The 18,917-nt window shown below is 47.3% G+C and overlaps 1 protein-coding gene across 4 annotated transcripts in view; it reads left to right on the forward strand.

Moving 5' to 3' along the window:
• Nucleotides 1-18,917, forward strand: part of PHLDB3 (pleckstrin homology like domain family B member 3) — a 36,062-nt gene that overhangs the window by 8,820 nt on the left and 8,325 nt on the right. For 2 of the 4 annotated variants that reach the window (XM_035119008.2, XM_035119007.2), the window contains exons 2-12: nt 2,910-3,187; nt 5,593-5,733; nt 6,142-6,282; nt 8,784-8,912; nt 9,661-9,816; nt 10,672-10,782; nt 11,557-11,643; nt 13,845-13,943; nt 15,243-15,336; nt 16,511-16,679; nt 18,022-18,109. In XM_035119008.2, coding sequence (XP_034974899.1) covers nt 2,933-3,187; nt 5,593-5,733; nt 6,142-6,282; nt 8,784-8,912; nt 9,661-9,816; nt 10,672-10,782; nt 11,557-11,643; nt 13,845-13,943; nt 15,243-15,336; nt 16,511-16,679; nt 18,022-18,109 — 1,470 coding nt within the window. In that variant the 5' untranslated portion in view covers nt 2,910-2,932. The remainder of the gene's footprint in view (nt 1-2,909; nt 3,188-5,592; nt 5,734-6,141; nt 6,283-8,783; nt 8,913-9,660; nt 9,817-10,671; nt 10,783-11,556; nt 11,644-13,844; nt 13,944-15,242; nt 15,337-16,510; nt 16,680-18,021; nt 18,110-18,917) is intronic. The other 2 variants (XM_035119009.2, XM_035119010.2) reach the window with 2 other exon arrangements.

The raw sequence follows: 18,917 nt of genomic DNA on the forward strand, positions 1-18,917 counted from the left end.
GCACTAATAATAATAATAATAGTAGTAGTAGTAGTAATAATACCCCACCCATCTGACTGGGTTGCGCCAGCCACTTTGGGTGGCTTCCAACATATATAAAACCATATTAAAACATTTAAGATTAAAAAAACAAAACACTTCCCTATATAGGGCTGCCTTCAGGTGTCTTCTAAAGGTTGTATAGTTACTTATCTCATTTTGGGGGTCTCATAACTCCATACCCTCTGATGAAAATAGGGACATTCTAAGGAAAAGCGGAACATTCCGGGATCAAATCAGAGACCAGGATGGCTTTTGTAAATCCAGGACTGTCCCTGGAAAATAGGGACACTTGGAGGGTCTACAGTTATTTAAGAGGTTCATAGCTCCCCCCCCCGACCCCGCACATCTTGCGTAGGAAATATCTTTATTATTCTCACACCAATGAAGACTTGGGCAACCAGAGTTCCTCTGCTATTACACAGGAAGCTACTTCAGACTAGGCAAGACTGTCTGGCCAGTGCTGACTACTCTGACTGGCAGCAGCAGCTCCCAAAAGGTCTGAGGCCATGACACTTTCCCAGCCACCCTTTTCAATGAAGGCGGCTGCTCATGTGTCACCCAAAAATCGGAAAGGCGTCACCAAAGAAGACGCCGAAAAAGGATGCAGATTTGCATGGAATGTGTGTGTGCTGATGTTTATGTATGGATGCAAACCTAGAAATATTTAATAGACTCTAATGAACAGAAATAATTGCATTTTCTGCCTCAGGCAATGAAATGTCTTAAGCCAGTCCTGTTGCCGATGTGGGGTGTAATGTGCTGCCCTGCGTACCAGGGATAGGGCGTCCCATGTCTGGGGTGCAAATGTGGCCCTGGCCTACAAGACTCTCTCTATGGCTCCCGCAGCTCAATCTAGGCCACACCTCCTTTCCTCAAACCACGTCCCTCAGTGACCCTGCTTCCCACCTCCCCACACCTTGAAAGCTATTGCGTGGCTAGGATACGTCCTTGCTCTCTAATAATGAAAATTCATATTTGTCGCTCTGCCCGATTTAAGCTCTGGCCCCGTCCACTTCTGCCGTGTGGCCCCCCGGGCTCAGAAAGCGTCCTCATCCCTATGTACATCTGACTTGAAACAGTGTGGGAGCAGCTATGGAGTTGGTAGCAACCACAGTGTTTGAGGTAACCTGAATGATACCTGAAGGAGTGTCTCCACCCCCATCGTTCAGCCCGGACACTGAGGTCCAGCTCTGAGGGCCTTCTGGCGGTTCCCTCCCTGCGAGAAGTGAGGTTACAGGGAACCAGGCAGAAGGCCTTCTTGGTAGTGGCAGCCGCCCTGTGGAACGCCCTCCCATCAGATGTCAAGGAAATAAACATCTACCTGACTTTTAGAAGACATCTGAAGGAAGCCCTGTTTAGGGAAGTTTTTAATGTTTGATGTTTTATTGTGTTTTTAGTATTCTGTTGGGAACCGTCCAGAGTGCCTGGGGGTATAATTAACAAACAAACAAACAAACAAACAACAACAACATGTCTGTTCCTTTGCCCTTTAACCTCAGGTGGCAAAGATGGCCAGGAACCACCAACTCCAGTTGTTGCCCCCGTGCAGGGGCACCATCTGGAGGGGGGCAAGATTTAAGGAGGAGGTCAGGGCCCCTCAATATTCCACAGCCTGCCAGGCCCCACTCGGCTTTCCCGCAGCCAGCAGAAGGCTGCATCGGCCTGCACTGTGTCTCGAGACGCCATGGGGACCAGCAGTCATGGTGCGAGGTCACACCGACTTGCACAGCATTTCCTGACACTGTGGGGACTGGCACAGTTTAGTGGAAGGTGGCACCGGTCTACCCAGCATTTGGAGATGCATGGGACATCACAGGTGACATGTGGCATCACATGTGTATGCTGGGCCCCTTAGGGGCAATTTGGCATCGGTGCATTCAAGGTAACATGATGCCCAGGCCTGCCACTGGATTATTTCGGGAAAAAGGAAAGGCGACAGCTGGCTGAGAAGCAGTTTGGATTCCTTTGGCCTTTGGTGCAATGGGAATTTCCTTTCCTTTCCACTTCCAGGCTCCTGGTAAGCTTTTCTTCTTTCCCCCCCTGAAAAGAATAAATGTCAGGGAGTCCATTATGGGATGCTGACTTTGACATATAAAGTCCCTGAGGGCTTTGCCCCAACCTATGGTAATGAGTTGCAATAAACAGGGCTGGCCTTCTACCTTTGCGTAAGACAGGGAGGGGGAAAATACTTAGCATTCATGGGGTGTGTTTCAGATGTTCAGGGCATTACACCTGCGTTTATCTATTCATGCCTTAAAATATTTGTACCACACCTTTGGGGTCCAGAATGAACTAAATGACAGATAATGCTTTTAAAAAATACAAAAGAATGAACAACAGCAAGCTAAAACCACACTGCAACAAAAGGCACCCCTCACTGCCCCCCAATCTGCTTTGGGCTTGGGGGGGGAAACTCAGGACAGATTTACGGCGTGCATGGAGGGGAACACTGCCCCCACCATGCAGTAGAAATCGTTCTGCTCATGCAAAGCACTTCTTAGCTCTACATTAAATGCAACCCTTAGTGACACCAACCCTTTGGCAGTTATATATCAGGCAAAAAACACCTCTGTGGTCTTTCTGGCACCTATTGAAGATCATTTCAAGTGGAGATCTTTATCCCTGTCTGTACCTGTGTTGGATTTGAAATTGTTTTCATTCATGAAAGCATTTCGAGTTGTTGTTTCTATATACAGGGAACTGTTTCTCTGTTGCTTTTCGCATAGGGGTTTGTTTTCAGCATGTATCTTTCCTGCTATGAAACCATGGGAAACAACTCCCAAACAGAGTCACAAGTCAGTAAAGAAATAGATGGTGCTGGTGACTAAATAACACAGGGTCTTTGTTGTTATCGTTTATCCTCGCAGCGGTTATCATGCCTTGTTGAGCGATGGTGCTCCAGAACTCAGATGCCATGGGGGTGCTGAGCCAAGCAGAGCTTTGCCCCTATTCAACCAAATCAGAGAAGGATCGCCTGGAGGATATGCCCAAGTGCCACCAATCACCAGACAAGGAGGGGTCCCCAGCCCAGTGCAGCATCGAAGGAGATGCCCTTTCTTTGGAAGGCGGCTCCAGTCCAGGTGGAAACTCTAGTGATGGTATGGAGGAGGATGAAGCAAGCAGCACAGAGAGTGCCCAGAACGGGGTGAGTGGCAGCAAACATCTAGGGGCTCATTTCTTATTTGAGGCTTAATTGGCTTTTGAGCCTTTTCCTTCGTCAAGCGGGAGAGGGGTGTTTTTAACAGAAATGACGGGGAAATATGCATATGTATTTGCTAGGGTCTGCCTCCTCTGCTTTCTCTGCTCGCCAGCCCCATATGTTTTGCAAGCAGAAGGTCACAGGTTCAATCCCTGATATCCCCAGGCAGGGCTGGGAATGTGCCCTGTCTGAAACCCTGGAGAGCTGCTGCCAGTCAGTGTTGACAATACTGAGCTACAGATGGACCAGTGGTCCTCCTTGGGACAAGGCAGCTCCCAATGTTTTTATTTTAATCAAACAATGGATAGAGAAGTGCAGTCATCTCTAAGCGGTGCACATGAAATGCAATACAGAAAAGGTAGTTAAAACCACACAATCAGATACTCTGGTTTCTCTTCAGATCGTACAAATCTTTCGCCTTTTACTAAAACGTCACAATCAGACTTCAGCTAATGGGGGGAGTCTTCAGTAGACGCTGGAAGATCAACAGGGATGAGCCTGCTAACCCCAACCAGAAGAGAGTTGGGCCCACAATTTTAACTGCATGGCTCCCAATGAATACAAACCACGCATCCAAGCCATAGGTGCCACAAACAGTGACCCAGAGGACTCAGTGTCTGGGCAGAGATTGGGGCGGCCAATGATTTTTGAGCATTAGGGTTATGTAGTTTGGGAGGAGCCACAGCTCCTTGGTAGTTTGAGGAGCCACAGCTCATTGGTAGAGCATCTGCTTTGCATGCAGAAGGTCCCAGTTAGGCATTGGGGTGGCTAACATGAGAACAGGATGCTGGACTTGGTGGGCCTCTGGCTGGATCCAGCAGGACCCTTCTTAAGTTCTTATGCGGCAGCAAACCAGAAGCCTTTTTGCCACTGGTGCCTAAAATCATTAGTTTGGGTGTTGCTAAAGAGGGAAGTGAGCAGGTTTTTCCTCCTCCCTCTATGAAGCTCATCTGTGTGGAGAATGGTCAACACCTCCTCTTAGTTTTCTACTATAGTTGTACCTTGGTTCTCGAACGGAATCCATTCTGGAAGTCTGTTCAACTTCCAAAAACCAAGGAACTTCCTGCACTCAATCGGAAGCTGTGTTGGATGTTTGGCTTCCAAAAAATGTTTGCAAACCGGAACACTCACTTCCAGGTTTGCAGCGTTCGGGAGCCAAAACGTTTGAGTCACAAGGCATTCGAGAACCAAGGTACGATTGTATGTAGTGACTGGAAGGATTCCCAAGACAGAAGTTTTGGTTTTCAGGTACTATATGGTTAGGTCTTCATAGCTCCTAGTTAAGTACCAATTGGACAAAGGGGTAAAGTATGGGAGCAGGGCTGTGAGGAAGAGTTCAGAAAGAACCAAATCTCTCCTCTCGTGAAGGGAATCTAGTCTCTTGCCTTCCAAGCTGACTTTTTCAGATTCAGTTTTGCAACCCTGGTAGGGAACCCCGCCACACCTTTTGGCACAATTTTTGGGATACACCGTAGCTCCGTACTGGAGCATCTCATTTGAACAAAGATGGTCACTGTTTTGATTTGCACCTGGTACCTCCAGTGAAAAGGAAGCCCATGATCAGAGGCAGCCGCAATGCTTCTGAATTGCTGGAAAGCACAGGAGGGGAAAGATGCTCTTGTGTTCCGATCCTGCATGCAGGCTTCCCAACTTCTTCTTAAATTCTCTTTTTATTTCATATTCTTTATTGAAAAATAAAAAGTACAAAATTACAAGTGCTCAAAGTCAAAGAAGACACAAAATGAAGAGACAATAAATAGTATCCATGTAGGAAACAAAACAGAACAACGACAGCAAAATATATTGTGTACATTACAAAAAAGGGGTTGTTATTGTAGTTAGCCGGACCTTCATCTAATATGGCATTTATAGCAAATATCATTAAATTTGTCCTTGGCAAATCTGTGTTTGTACACAACTTGCTCATGTGCAGCGAGTTTGTACATATCTTCAATCCAATCATTAAAGGGAGCTGCATTTTTATTTTTCCAGTTCATCAATACCAGTCTTTTTGCCGTAGTAAGGGCACGTAGAGTCCCTTTGTTAGATTCCATGTCTTGCGTATATAATTCAAAAAGATATTTTCCTCTGAAAATTTAAGATTGCTGCATACAGTCATGTTGATTGTCTCTATTACCTCCTGCCAGAAATTTTTCAATGTAGGACGTTGTATGGCCGTATGTTTTAGCTGAAGCCTTATCCTTGCCACATCTCCAGCAGCTAGATATATAGGCCCTTCTTAAGCTCTTACAGCGAGGGGATGAGAACCACCCACAGGGTTTCGTTTGTGTCAATGCAGCCTGCGCGTGTACACGCAACCCCTGATTTATATATTGTGTTTCCCTTCCCAGTACGAGAGTCCCCAAACAGGAAGAATTGGCTGCAGCACAAAGGAGAAGCAGCTGCGGCCGACTCACGCTGTGAGCAAGATCTCGGCTCTTGAGAATCGGATCAAGGAGCTGCATCACCGGAAGAAGGAGGTGAACATCGAGGTACGCCTCACTCTCCTACAATCCCCTCCCTGTTTCACAAGGAAAGGGGTGTCTGATGGGTGACAATTGGCACCTGCAAAACCGGTATGGTGGAGGCACCACACCCAGGCAGGTGGGGAAAAGGATTGAGGCACGTCACAGATACATAGAGAGCAGGACCTGCTGGTTCTGCAGAACGGGGCATCCCTCGCTGCACAGTGTTTAGTTCCCAAGGTGCTCTCAGAAGCGTTTTCTAATGGTCAGATCAGATCAGGGGAGCCTGGAAGTTAGAACTTCCCCTGCATTCCTCGATTGCTCTTATCCCATGATTCCGCTTGCCCATCTGCCCCCTGGTGGTTTTGTAGAGGTTGGCTGGCCGCCAGTCAGGATGTTTGGGCACCTCACCTCTGACATGCCCCCCTTCCCCAGCAGCTGGACCTGGAAGGAGCCTTGCTGCAAGGAGAACTGAAGGAGGAGAGGCAAGAACTGAGAAGGGAAGAGGAGCGGCTGCTGGAGCTGCAGAGGCGCCTCGTGGAGACGGAGCGCAGGTGCCACGCCGAAAGAGAGAAGGTGAGGCCCTCCTCTCTAAGTCTTCCTCTCGTCAGCCTCCAGGGGCCTCTTTAGGTCGGCGATTTATTGCGGGTGTGTTTTGCAACATGTGGATTTCTCCTGCTTTCGTTTGTTCTGAGGTGCTCCTTGTATGCCTCTGTACGATTGCTGTCTGGAAGGGTGGAAGTGCAACAAAAGCCGGGCAAAAATAAACCGGGACATAGAATCATAGGATTGCAGAGTTGGAAGGGACCCCCCAAGGGTCATCTAGCCCAACCCCCTGCAATGCAGGAACATTTGTTATGTGATTTCAGTAGGAAGTTGCAGGATATGCACCGATTGGAAACAAAGCAGTGCGACCTCCCCGAAACTTTTGCGAGTGCAAGCAGTATTGAAAGTCAGATTATGTGTGGTTGCCCAGATAGCATCATCCTGAGCTGATGATGAATGGGATGGGTAGGATCACACCCTTTCTCTACCAGCTCCCTCTTCCCTGCTGGATAACTCTTCCAGTTGGATGAATCTTACCTCCTGTGTGATGGTGGGAAGGTCCATCAGGACTGTGGAAAGGGGAGGGAAGTTTTGCATTCTTCATCTCCCTGCAGTTCGCCTTCTGTTGCTCAGTTGATTGGTGAACAGGTGAGACTGGTGAAAAGGTGGTGGAGGATGGACTGCAGAAAAAAAATTAATCTGTATCTGGAGCCTCCTGTCCTTCTTACTGCTCTGCTGATCAGGAGGAGGGCATGTTGTGTTGTCATGTAAGATCAGGCAGTGGTCCGGAAGCAGCCTGGGCAGTGGACCGATTGCACACCTCTGACCTGAGAATGTGCAAAATTAGTCGACATATGCACATTCCCCAAGGGCAGTTGCGAGTATGTCTGTTGATGGAAAATATACATTATTCCCTCTTCCTGGAAAGATTATATGCACATTCCCCATGAGACCTGGTGAATGTGCACAATGGCCAGTTGCTATGCACATTAACCTCTCAGTGCACATTCCCTTTAAAGCACACACATGTTATGGATATATATATATATATACCTTCCACTCAAGGAGGTTTATGCATCTGATGAAGTGCACTGTCATCCAGGAAAGCTTATGCCATAATAAATTTGTTAGCCTTTAAAGTGCCACGAGGCTCTTTGTTTGTATTTTGAGATTGAAACTGAAATTCAAAGGCTTTCTCATCATCCCTTTTGTTATTCACCACGTTGGCCTTTTAGTGTTATATAATAAAGCAAAGCTTAAGTTGACAGAAAAGCGGTGTTTGGCTAAACGAAAACAAAACCCCACCACACCTACACACAGAATGGAGGAAGGACTGTAGCTCATTGGTAGAACATTTGCCTTACATGCACAAGGTCCTGGGTTCAATTCTTGGCATCTCAAGGTAGGGCTGGCAAAACTCCTTCCTGGAACCCTTACACTGGGCTAGATAAACCAGAGTAAGGCAGCTGTCTATATTCCTACTTAGGTTTTTTCTTGTCTTAGACTCATAGAACTTAGAGCAGGAAGGGAACCCAAGGGTCATCTGGCCCAATCCCCTGCAAGTCAGGCCGTCCCCACTGTCTCCCTGCTTGTCTTAGGTCTCTCAGCTTTTTTTTTGTGTGTGTGTGTGTGGTAGGGGGAAGAAATGGCAAATGGTTGCGTCCTGCCCTGAGATCATTTATGGTGACAGGTGCAATAGATATTTTCTTCCTATATACATAAAAATGCAATGCTGTCATCATGCAGCCCACATCACAGGACTTCTGCATAACAACAACAAGCTGTCACCAAGAATATATACATATGCATAAAGAAGCTGTCCTTCTGAAATCTTCAAAAGTACCTGTAATTAAATGGTGCAAGGAACTTAACAGGTAGCTGACACACAGGAGGGTGCTAAATCTCCACCTTGGTGTCCAAAGTCTGCTCCTAGCAGAGCGCAACACCTTGGTCTCTGGTGGTGGGCTGGGAGGTTGAAGTGCCTGAAGCAGTGAGGAATAACAGCACAACAAGAAGGAAGAGAACACAGGGAAGGAGGAAAATGCCGGTAACCTAGCGACTAGTTATATCTTTCCATTCCCCAGTGGGAGAAGAGTAAGGGCCATAGCTCAGCGGTAGAGCATCTGTTTTGCATGCAGAAGGTCTCAGGTTTGAATCCCAGCATCTTCAAGTAGGACTGGGAGGGACTCCTGGAAAACCACTGCTGGGCAGTGTCACCAATGTTGATGGGCCAATGTGTCTGACTTAGCACAAGACAGCTTTCAATCTTCCCACGCTGGCAAAAGTGATGGGTAGACTGAATCCAGGTGACCCTACCCTGAAATGCACTCCTGCCTGCACTCTGAAGTGTTGCAGCCTGGCCTTTATTTCATCAGTGAGAACGTGGCCTCCCAAGCGGCACTTATCGCAGTGCCGATCACGGTTGGGAAAGGAATGCCTAATCTGGTAACCTGCTAGGTGGAGCAAAAGTGGCTGGATATTTGCTGCCCATGGAGATGTAGTAACGCTATCCCTGCCCTCTTTTTCGGCAGGAGAAGGCACGGCTGCAGAGGGAGCGTCACAAGGTAGAGGAGCTGCAGCGGCAGCACGCTGAATCACAGATCCACCTGGACAACCAGCCCGAATCCATGCGGGAGCGGATGCAGAAGCAGCTTCAGGAGGTGAGCGTGCAGCAAAGAGCTACCAGAAACAGGTCTGGTATGGCGGCATGTGAAAAGCAGGTCAGATCGTGTGGTTTCTCTTTGGTTGCTACTGCTTCAGATTGCAAGTGGGGCAGATATTGCAATTTGAAGACATGCATCAAACTCTCTGCGTATAGGAAGATAGGCATCAGGGAGAGAAGGGCTCTAGCCTAGACCTTTAGGGAAGGGCAGTGGTTCACTGGCAGAACACGTGCATGCAAAAGATCACAGGTTCAACCCCCAGTGTCTCCAGGTACAGTTGGGAGACACCTCCTGGCTAAGACCTTGGGCATTGCTGAGCTTCATGGGCCCAGTGGTCTGATCAGTGTAAGGCAACTCCCTGTGTTTGCATGTTTCTAATAGTGTTCTGTGTGCATTTAAAAATGTGGTTCTCCTCACCTACGATCTGAAGTGGTGAAATCTAGGACAGACTCCCCCAACTAGGTGCCCACCAGGGGCTTAGGATTGCTATCTGCCCCCCAATAACACAGCTGGGGTGGGTGGGAGTTGTGGTCCAAAACATCTGGAAGGCACCAGGAGGTGGGGGAAGGCTGGTCTCCACAATCAGCTGCAGGCCTAAAAAAAAAATCCAAAGCCAGGAAGAAATTTCTACTGGCTTGCAAATTTTGGGAATCTGGCAGGTAGCATAAGTTCCCTGGCCACTGGGTCCTTCTGCCAATAAGCGATGGGACCCAGAAGTCTATCTTGACTCTGGTTCTCTTCCCAGACATCTGAGATGCTAGATGGAGCCCTGAGATGCTATGAAGATCTGGAGTTCCAGCAATTGGAGCGGGAAAGCCGGGTGGAGGAGGAGAAGGAGGCCGTCTGCCAGGCTCTGGCCCAAGAGATCACTCAGCTGCAGAACAGCATCAACCAAAGGAAGGTAAGTGGCAGTCCTGATGACCCATGAATCCAGTTCCAGGCTTTGTGTTCACCCTATAGTAGCTGCCTCTGACCTGGGGCCCTGACAGTGCTGGTTGGGAGTTGTAGTCCAAAACATCTCAAGGGCACCAGTTTGGTGCAAAGGCTACTGCAGTGTTTTTCTTTTCAGGATGAGGGGAGACATTCCTATCCTGCCATTTTCATGTGCACAGCATTTATTTCTTACACATTTATTCTTTTAAAAAGTAGCATGGGTGGTTTTTTGTGTGCTCCAGGCTACTTTGCCAAGTTAACGACAAACAGATCTGGTACTTTTGTTTTCCTTTGACTGCACACTTAAATCTGGTCCAATCAGTAGATCAACCAACTGAAATTTTAGTTTCTCAATAGACACAGGAGCCACCTTTGAACCAGTGGTGCCAACTTTTAATCAGAGGGATCAGGACTTAGAGGCTCTTAAGTATATTTTTGAAGGGTGTTGTTTGTCTTTTTTTCCTGCTGGGATATGTATAAAAGAAAGGATGAAAAAGAAGATGGCCTTTCCTTTCAGAAAAGGAGCATTGTTAAACTGTAGGTTAGCACACAATTCACCTGTCCACCTTTTGCTTTCTAAAAAAGATCCACGTTTAGCTTGGGATATTCTGCACACGTGATAGTTAAATCTGTGAAAAGGCAGATGAGTCATCAGCTAAGCATTATTTAATTAGTCAATAACCTTGGGATTGTGTTTTTGCTTCTACTGCACCTGACCACGACACAAGAGGGGATCCCTGTGTGTAATTATCCGAGGTGCAATAGAGCTCTGTGTTGCCCTGAAGCCTGAGGATTCTAACCAGGTTCTCTCCCCCATATCCAGAGGACGGTGCAGAGGCTGGAAGGACAGGCCTGTTTGACACAGGAGCAAATGGTGGGTGAGAGCCAGCGATTTGCGCAAGAGAAAGGCGAGGCTGTCAGGAATCTCAACGCGGTAAGGAATTCCCAGGAATCTCGGTGCAGCAAGGAATTCCTGGCTGAAAGCCAGGAAAACACCCAGGATCCCAGGTTCCTTGTCCTCCCACACCAGTCCACTTCCTATGCCCAATGATAACAATTAATACAAGGTCTTGCTTTCAGTTCCCTACCACTAAGCTTCTTTCTACCTTTCCAGCCTAGTGATGGAAACCAGAGGTTCTGGCTCCTAGGCTTCAGTGGTGGCTGGTTCCATTTGGGATGGGTAGGGCAGAAGATAAGGGAACCCAGCAGCAGGTGGCGCCAAACCCAATGGCAATGGAGGAGACCAGGGGTTTTATTGTGAGGAGGGAGGGCACTAAATACACTGTGATGCTATTCTCATACCTTCCAACACGTCAAGGTGAAAAACCAGGATGTGTGTCCATATGAGTCATGTTACCCACATGAGATTGGGGCCCTGAAAGACACAGTTTTTCCAGGGCTCTGCTCCTGCATGGGGTACTGAGTGAGATCATGCCCCCCAAAGCATTTTTTTGGGGGGAGCGAGATTGTGGCGCCCCAAACGGGCACTGTGTTCTTGCATGAAAAAAGGGATGTCGCAGTTTTACTGGGACAATTGAAGAATACCTATTCTTTGTGGGTGAACCGACAGTAGGAAGATGTGGGGTGGTAGGAGGAGGGAAAAAGGATGGGGCACCAGATCCATTTATGGGTCAAGCTGACCTGAGCCAACATTTGCAACTGGACTTTGCCTGTCTACAAAACTGACTTGTTGTTGTTCTCGGTCTAGGAGAAAAATCGCCTAATGGACATGGGCCCGGAGTATTCGGAGGAGGGTGGAGAGGACTCCTCTGAAAGTAAGCAGGGTGTCACTCAGGTAAGCCCTTTCAGGTGCTCCCTTTTGTCTCTCCATCCACCAGTGCCCATCCAAAACCAAATCATCTTCCAGACAGCCTGCTTATCGAGTGGTCATCCTGATTTGTGTGCACAAAGTTTTGTGGGGAGGTTATATGGTTTCTTGAGCATTCGTTCTGATATTTTTTTACGGGCAAGTTTTGCAACAATACCTCAAGCAAATGTTATTTATTCCCCACCTTCTGGTACATTTCCTTGTCACTTTCCTTACTGTAAAAAGTCCACTTGTTTTTGGGAAAGGGTTTGTTTTACAAGAGCTCCAAATCTACAGTATTTTAATAGCGCGACCAGTGATGGGATCCCACCTGCAAATTAGTGACAGTATGAGAGTGACCCAAGTTTCCCATCAACCAGGATTGTTCGTGTGTTTTTGTACCCAGGTGGGTGCACAGTTCAAAAGTGCACCCTGCTATTGTTGCATGGGGGGGGGGGTGCAGAGGGGAACCCCAGATCTCAGCTCTAAAGTTGCTGCTGTTTAACAGGCAGAAATTCAACATTCCTCCAGCCTAGTGATCCCACATTTTAAAACACTGCTGTTATGTACTGAGCTGAATCCTAGAACAATAGGATTCAGAATCAGCGGGAGCTACCCAATCCAACTCCAGGTGGAAGTGAATCCGCAACCTGATTGGCCTGCTGGAGCAGCCAATCAGGCGGCTGGCAGAAGTGAATCTGCTACCTGATTGGCCTGTAGGAGCAGCCAATCAGGCTGCAGGCAGAAGTCAATCCATAATATAATTGGCCCACAGGTGTAGCCCTGAAGTAGCCAATCACGCAAGGCCCATTGTGTAAATAATGTATATAAGCAGATGGTTTGGGGAAAAGAGCCATTCGTCTTCTCTTCTCCTCCTTGATGACTATGAGCTGAATAAAGAGCATGAAATTCACTCTTGACTCCGAGTATATTTCAACTGCCATTGAAGTATTTGCATGGCTGTTTTAATTCCTGCTTTAATCTGTGCATTGTGTTAATGTATTTCTTTTAATTGATCTGATCTTACGTTTTTATTATTGCTGTGTTTTAGATTGCATTATAAACTACTCCAGGATGAATATTATTATTTATTCAAGGTTACTTATTTATTTTTTATCTATCTGTGCACCTGACATCCTCAAAGAAGCCCAGGGCTGCAAGCAACCAAGCAGTAAAATAATGCAGCGTAAAATAGAATAGAATAGAATAGAATAGAATAGAATAGAATGTATTTAAAACAATCTGAAAACAATTTGAAAGGAGTGGCATATAAATAACTTAAGTGTCATTGGAGCGGGGGGGGCAGCCTTCTGAAATTTAAGACTTTGTGCTGGTCCAACATGTTCGTTTTTTTTGTACTCCCCCCAATGCCACCCTATCTTCTTATTCCCTGTTCAATCTGGATACACCATTTCCATGTGCTGATCTGATTTTTTGCAAAAATGGTAAATCCCTGTTAAACGGGAATATACAACAGAACGTCATTTTGAGTTGTGTGTTGTGTGGGCACCAAGCAAAACCTATATTCAAGGGCTAGGGGTGACCTGGAAACTACAACTAATCCAGAATGTGGCAGCTAGACTGATGACTGGGAGTGGCTGCCGAGACCATATAACACCGGTCCTGAAAGACCTACATTGGCTCCCAGTACGTTTCCAAGCACAATTCAAAGTGTTGGTGCTGACCTTTAAAGCCCTAAACGGCCTCAGCCCAGTATACCTGAAGGAGCGTCTCCACCCCCATAGTTCTTCCCGGACACTGAGATTCAGCGCCAAGGGCCTTCTGGCGGTTCCCTCACTGAGAGAAGCCAAGTTACAGGGAACCAGGCAGAGGGCCTTCTCGGTAGTGGTGCTCGCCCTGTGGCACGCCCTCCCATCAGATGTCAAAGAGATAAACAATTACTTGACTTTTAGAAGACATAGGGAAGTTTAACTAGTTTAAATTTGTGTGAGTCAAATTGGCCTCGCCAACCTTGCAGGGGAGGAGGGGAGGGGAGTCATGTAAACTACCATGTGTGCTGCCAGACCACCTGTGAAAAGCTTGCTGGGACTGTGCTGAAAAATCTCACACCTTTTTTATTGGTTCTGGTGGTAAAAGCAACAGAGGATTGATTTATTATTTCACGGGGGGTGGGGGGTGGGGAGAAACACCGCTTCCATCCTTTTATCTGTGTCTGTCTCTCCCTGCAGCTCACTTTCACCCAAAAGACGGACCGGAAGGTCATTGTGTTGGGTTCCGACCAATCAGACTCCTCCTCCTGTGTCTTCTCCGTCCGCAGTTCTGTCAAGGTCTGTCTTGTCCTGTTGGTCTGTGTTGATTTTCAGTGTCTGTCTTCCTTTTATGTGTACAGACGTGACTCTGCAGCTGTGCTCCCCCCACCCCAACCTAGTACCCTCTGGGTGTTAGCAGACTACAACTCCCAAACATCCAGAGGCCACCAGGTTATGGGAGATGCCTGCTAAGCACCTTTGGATCTGCATTGTCTTTGATAGGAGAGGATGGGGCATCTGCATCCTTTCAGGGTGGTATGGGAACATGGACCAGCAGTGGAGGCAGCAGATATCCAATGGCTTAACTGCTGCAGCGTAGGCTGGTCTGTTAGGGCAAATGGGACACATTCAGCAACCTCAGCCTGCCCTCATCCAATCCTCACATGCTTGCCTTCTGGCTCTGGCTCTGGTTCCACTTCTTGTTGGCCTCCTGCCCTACCAGTTCCAAAGGGCACCAGCCACCACTGCAAGATAGATTCTGTAACAAAGATGACGTGTTAGCATGAGAACATAACTAGAACCTGCTGGATCAGGTCAATGGCCCATCCAGCCCAGCTTCCTATCCTTGCAGTGGCCAAAATCTGCAAACAGGAACTGAGCGCAAGAACACTCTCCCCTCCTGTGGTTTCCAGCTGCTGATTTTCAGAAGCATTACGACTGTGGGGGGGGGGGGGGTAGTGCATAGTCATTGTGGCTAGTAGCCATGGCAGTGACTCATGGGGCAAAAGGACAGAGACTTGGGAATATGAGATTGACCTTTGCTAGGGGAATATTGGGGCTGAGCCTTGCAAGGCAGTAGGAGGTGAACCAGGAGCCATGAGATCAGTCTCAGTCAGTCACGACCAAAGAGCAAATTGCAGCCAGAGGGCGAACCAGAGTCAGGATTTCTAGCAGCTGTGGTGGCTCATTTACCAGAAGTGATGTCTGTAGCATTAACTCTGGAAGTGTATACTTGATTCTGGCCAAACGAAGCCTCCTGATGTATATTTTGCTCTAGGAGTGTAAATCCTTGTACTGAAGGAACAAGTTAAGTTAGATGCCACTTGTGAGGTTCTAGATAGCCAGCGTGGCTAATAGACCCTTCTTCCATGTTGTTGAATCATTCCCTCTATTTCTGGGGTTCAAGAGGTAAGTGCTGTTGCTTATGTGTGATGGATTTTACTGGATGTAATTCTTATAAAGCTGCCTAAGAAATTGCTAGACAAACAGACAGACAAACGAAGGAATGAAAGAAAACCTGGCTCCTTTCAAAGCATGAGGGGGCACTGGAGTGTGAGCTCCGACCCTAATTCTTACCTTCCTGTTTTTTCTGCCCAGGGATCAATTGGATTGCAGAGGACCGCAAGTCTCCCCCGTAGGAGAGGAGATCGCCTCACGGCCAGGACTGCACAGCGCCCCCTCTCCATGCATGGTATGGATTATTATTATTAATTACCTGCCCTTCACCCTGAGGTTCTAGGGTGGGCTACAACAATTAGAGAAGGAGGTGGTCTTTCAGGTATTTGGGGTCTAAGTCAATTACAGCTTTAAACACGAGTGTGAACACCTTGGATTGGGCCCAGCAACCAGTTTTCTGGAGTGGGCGGAAAGCATGAGACAGGGAATAGGGAAAAATTCAAGGAATACTATTTTTGGAGGTGGGTGGGTGGATAAGGTTCATATACATGACATTTTGGTTGCAGAGGTTGTTGTTATCACTTTAGCACAAAACCCGACTTCTATCCAGTGAAACAAAAAAGTACAACATCCATTCCAGTAAACAGTGAATGCTATCCACCTTACCCATTGATGTGAAAAGTCCCTTTCTCCTCCAAAAAGTATGAGCCAGTGGTAAACCCACCTCTGCAATCTCTGAGACAGCTTTCCCCAACCTGGTGCCCTCCATGCATTTTAGAATACAATTCCCATCAGCCCCAGCCAGCATGACCCTTGGTAGGGATGGTGGGAATTGTAGTCCAAAACAGCCTGAAGCCACAAGGTTTCCAGGGGGAGGCAACTCTTTCCCTTTCGCCAGCCATTTCATGGTGGCTGGCAAAAAACAAACAAGCCACACCTTAGCAGTGAACCAAGAGGTTTGAAATAAGATGTTTTACAGGAATTGGGTCTTTTTCATCTAAATGGTGCGGCAGGAAAACAAACGGACCTGTTATTTGTTTAGTACATTTATATTCCACTGTTCCTCCAAGGAGCTCAGTGTGGTGTGCATGGTTCTTCCCTCTCATTCTAACCTCACAACAACCCTGTGAGGTAGGTCAGGTTGAGAGATAGTGACTGGTCCAAGGCTGCCCAGTGATCATCCTCCCTGGGTGGGGATTTGAACCCTATGTTGTGACCAATTATATCCAAAATTGGGATTTCCAGAGTGGGTGTTTTTTTTAGGGGGGAGGTTATTGGGCCATAGCTCAGAGAGAGAGCATCTGCCCTGCATGCAGAATTTCCCAGGTTCAAGTCGCTGCCAATCATTGTACTGAGCTAGAGGACCAATGGTCTGTTTCACTGTCTTCTGATGAGGACCGTGTGCCCTGTGTCTTTGGGGAAATGCTGAACCAATCACTTTCCTTGGATTTCCTCCTCTCTCCCTGCAGGCGCTCTGGATCCCAGCATGCTGGCAGCACAGCTCTCAGGTGGGGGCAACAGGCCCTACCTAGGCAGCCCAAACCTGCAATATTCACGTCTCAACAACCCCCTCTACCAGCTGCTGGCCGGCCAAGGAGCTGTGGGGCAGCTAGGAGGGTCCAGCCAAGGAGCCTATAGGTGAGCACACCTGTTTCTCCTTAATCTCAGCCTGTCCCAACAAACACCTCACCAGTTGACAGTGGCCTTTTCCTTGGCACTCCAGCCTTCTCCACTTGGCAGGCGCCAATCCATTAGTTAAACCATGGGAGTCCACATGAGGCAGTGATGGCCCCAGACTTAGATGCCTTTAAAAGAGGATTGGACAACTTTGTGGAGAACATCAGTGGCTATGTTCTTTTTTATAATTTTTATTACATTTTCTGTTTTACTATTTAGAATATTCATTTAAACAACCTTAACATATCAACGACTTCGCTTCTTCTCTTTCCATGGTTATTTTGCATAACATAAATCCCTGCATATTTTACATCAACTAAACCATTCAGTATTCCATTATTACATCCATAAAAACTTATTTACACTGTTGAATTTTTCTTAATGCTGCCAACGTTTTCAAGTGTACGCAACCCCCCCCCCCCATATTCAACAAACATTTTCCAATCTTCTTTAAACGTATCTTCTTGTTGTTCTCTTATTCTATTTGTTAGGTCTGCAAGCTGCGCATATTCCATCAGTTTAAGTTGCCATTCTTCTTTAGTTGGGACCTTGCTCGTTTTCCATTTGGGGGCTGACAAAATATGGGCCACAGTGGTGGCATACATAAATAACTTTTTTGAACACCTGGGCAATTTCGTCTGAATTATCCCCAACAAAAAGGACACTGGGTGGTTTTTTTGGTGTGGTTTTTTTTTTTTGGAAAAGTGCTTTTCAGCATTTTTTTCAATTCATTATGAATTATTTCCCAATACTCTTTTGCCCTTTTACAGGTCCACCACATATGAAAGAACGTACCCTTAACCTCATTGCATCTCCAGCACTTATCTGATTCAGTCTTATACATCTTAGCAAGTCTACTTGGGTTGAGGGGGGAGTGGTGTCACACTCATGTCCTGCTTGTGGGTTTCTCATCTGGTTGGCCACTGTGAGGACAGGTTGCTGGACTAGACGGTCCTTTGACCAGATCCAGCAGGACTCATGAGATCTCCCACTTTCCCTCCTGTGGAAGAGAGAGAGGTGGAGGGAGGCGCTGTGTCTCTTGAAATACTTAGAACTGTGTGTGGATACCTTGGCCCTCCAGATGTTGATGCACCACTGCAGGGCAGCCAATGTAGTCCCCTCCAGATGTTCCTGACTACAGCTACAACATTGGGCATGCTCTCTAAGGCTCATGGGAATTGTAGTCTAGCGACATCTGGAGGAACTAAGCATGTCAGCCAGTCCTGAACTACATGCTCAGGCCGACACCCTGATGTCTGCTTGTCCACTTCCACCGTCACTAACTAGAAATGTCTCCCGACAGCCTTGGGAACTGTGTCACCCAGTTGGCCGAGATGGAACGGAGGGTGCGGGAGGCCATGGCCGAGAGAGAGCGGCTGCTGCAGGAAAGGGTGAGATCAACGAATTCCAGGCCAAGATTGTTAACCTTCCTCTGGTTTCAGAATAATCCCTGGTATTTGGGAAGGGTGGGAAGTATCATCCATGTATACATACCACAAGTCTCTCCAGCTCTCCCAACACAAACACACACACACACACAAACAAACACACAAACACACACACACACACACACATTCCCCAAAGTGTAAGAGCATGAGGACCAAGCTACAAATTATGTACATCTCCTGCATTTTTCTCTGATGTCAAAAGAGCTTGGAGGTGAGGGGGGAGGCAGAATTTGATAGGGGCCAAGGCAGAGGGGTGGGTGGGTTAATGAGGTGACATGCATACCCAGGTCCAGGAAATCTACTGGACCTGACTCCCCCTATTAGCAGCATTATGCGGTTCTATTACACAATATCACCCATATACTCTTTGCATATGAGGCCATAAATATGAGGCCATAAATGCTGAAGCACCTAAATGCAATTCAGAGTTGTACAGTGGCAGAGCATCAGGCCAGGGTTGGTGAGATCAGGGTTCAAATCCTCACTTAGCCATGAAGCTCAGGAGGAATCAGACTGCTCAACTACTACTAGATCTGGGTGTGCTCATGGGTGTTGAAGTTGGGAACAGAAGAAGGTAGCAGTTTTCCTTCCGACCGGTCTCTGTCGCAAGAGACGCCGTTTCCATTCTGCCGCAGTTCGGTTTGCCCCAAATGCTGCTCTTGTAGCCTGCTGTTTCATGTAATCTGGGGAATTATTTATGCTAAGCTATGCAACTTTACAAATTTAACATAATTAATGACGTAATGCTTTC

Source organism: Zootoca vivipara, chromosome 6, assembly GCF_963506605.1.
Source record: "Zootoca vivipara chromosome 6, rZooViv1.1, whole genome shotgun sequence".
NCBI classification, from domain to species: domain Eukaryota; kingdom Metazoa; phylum Chordata; class Lepidosauria; order Squamata; family Lacertidae; genus Zootoca; species Zootoca vivipara.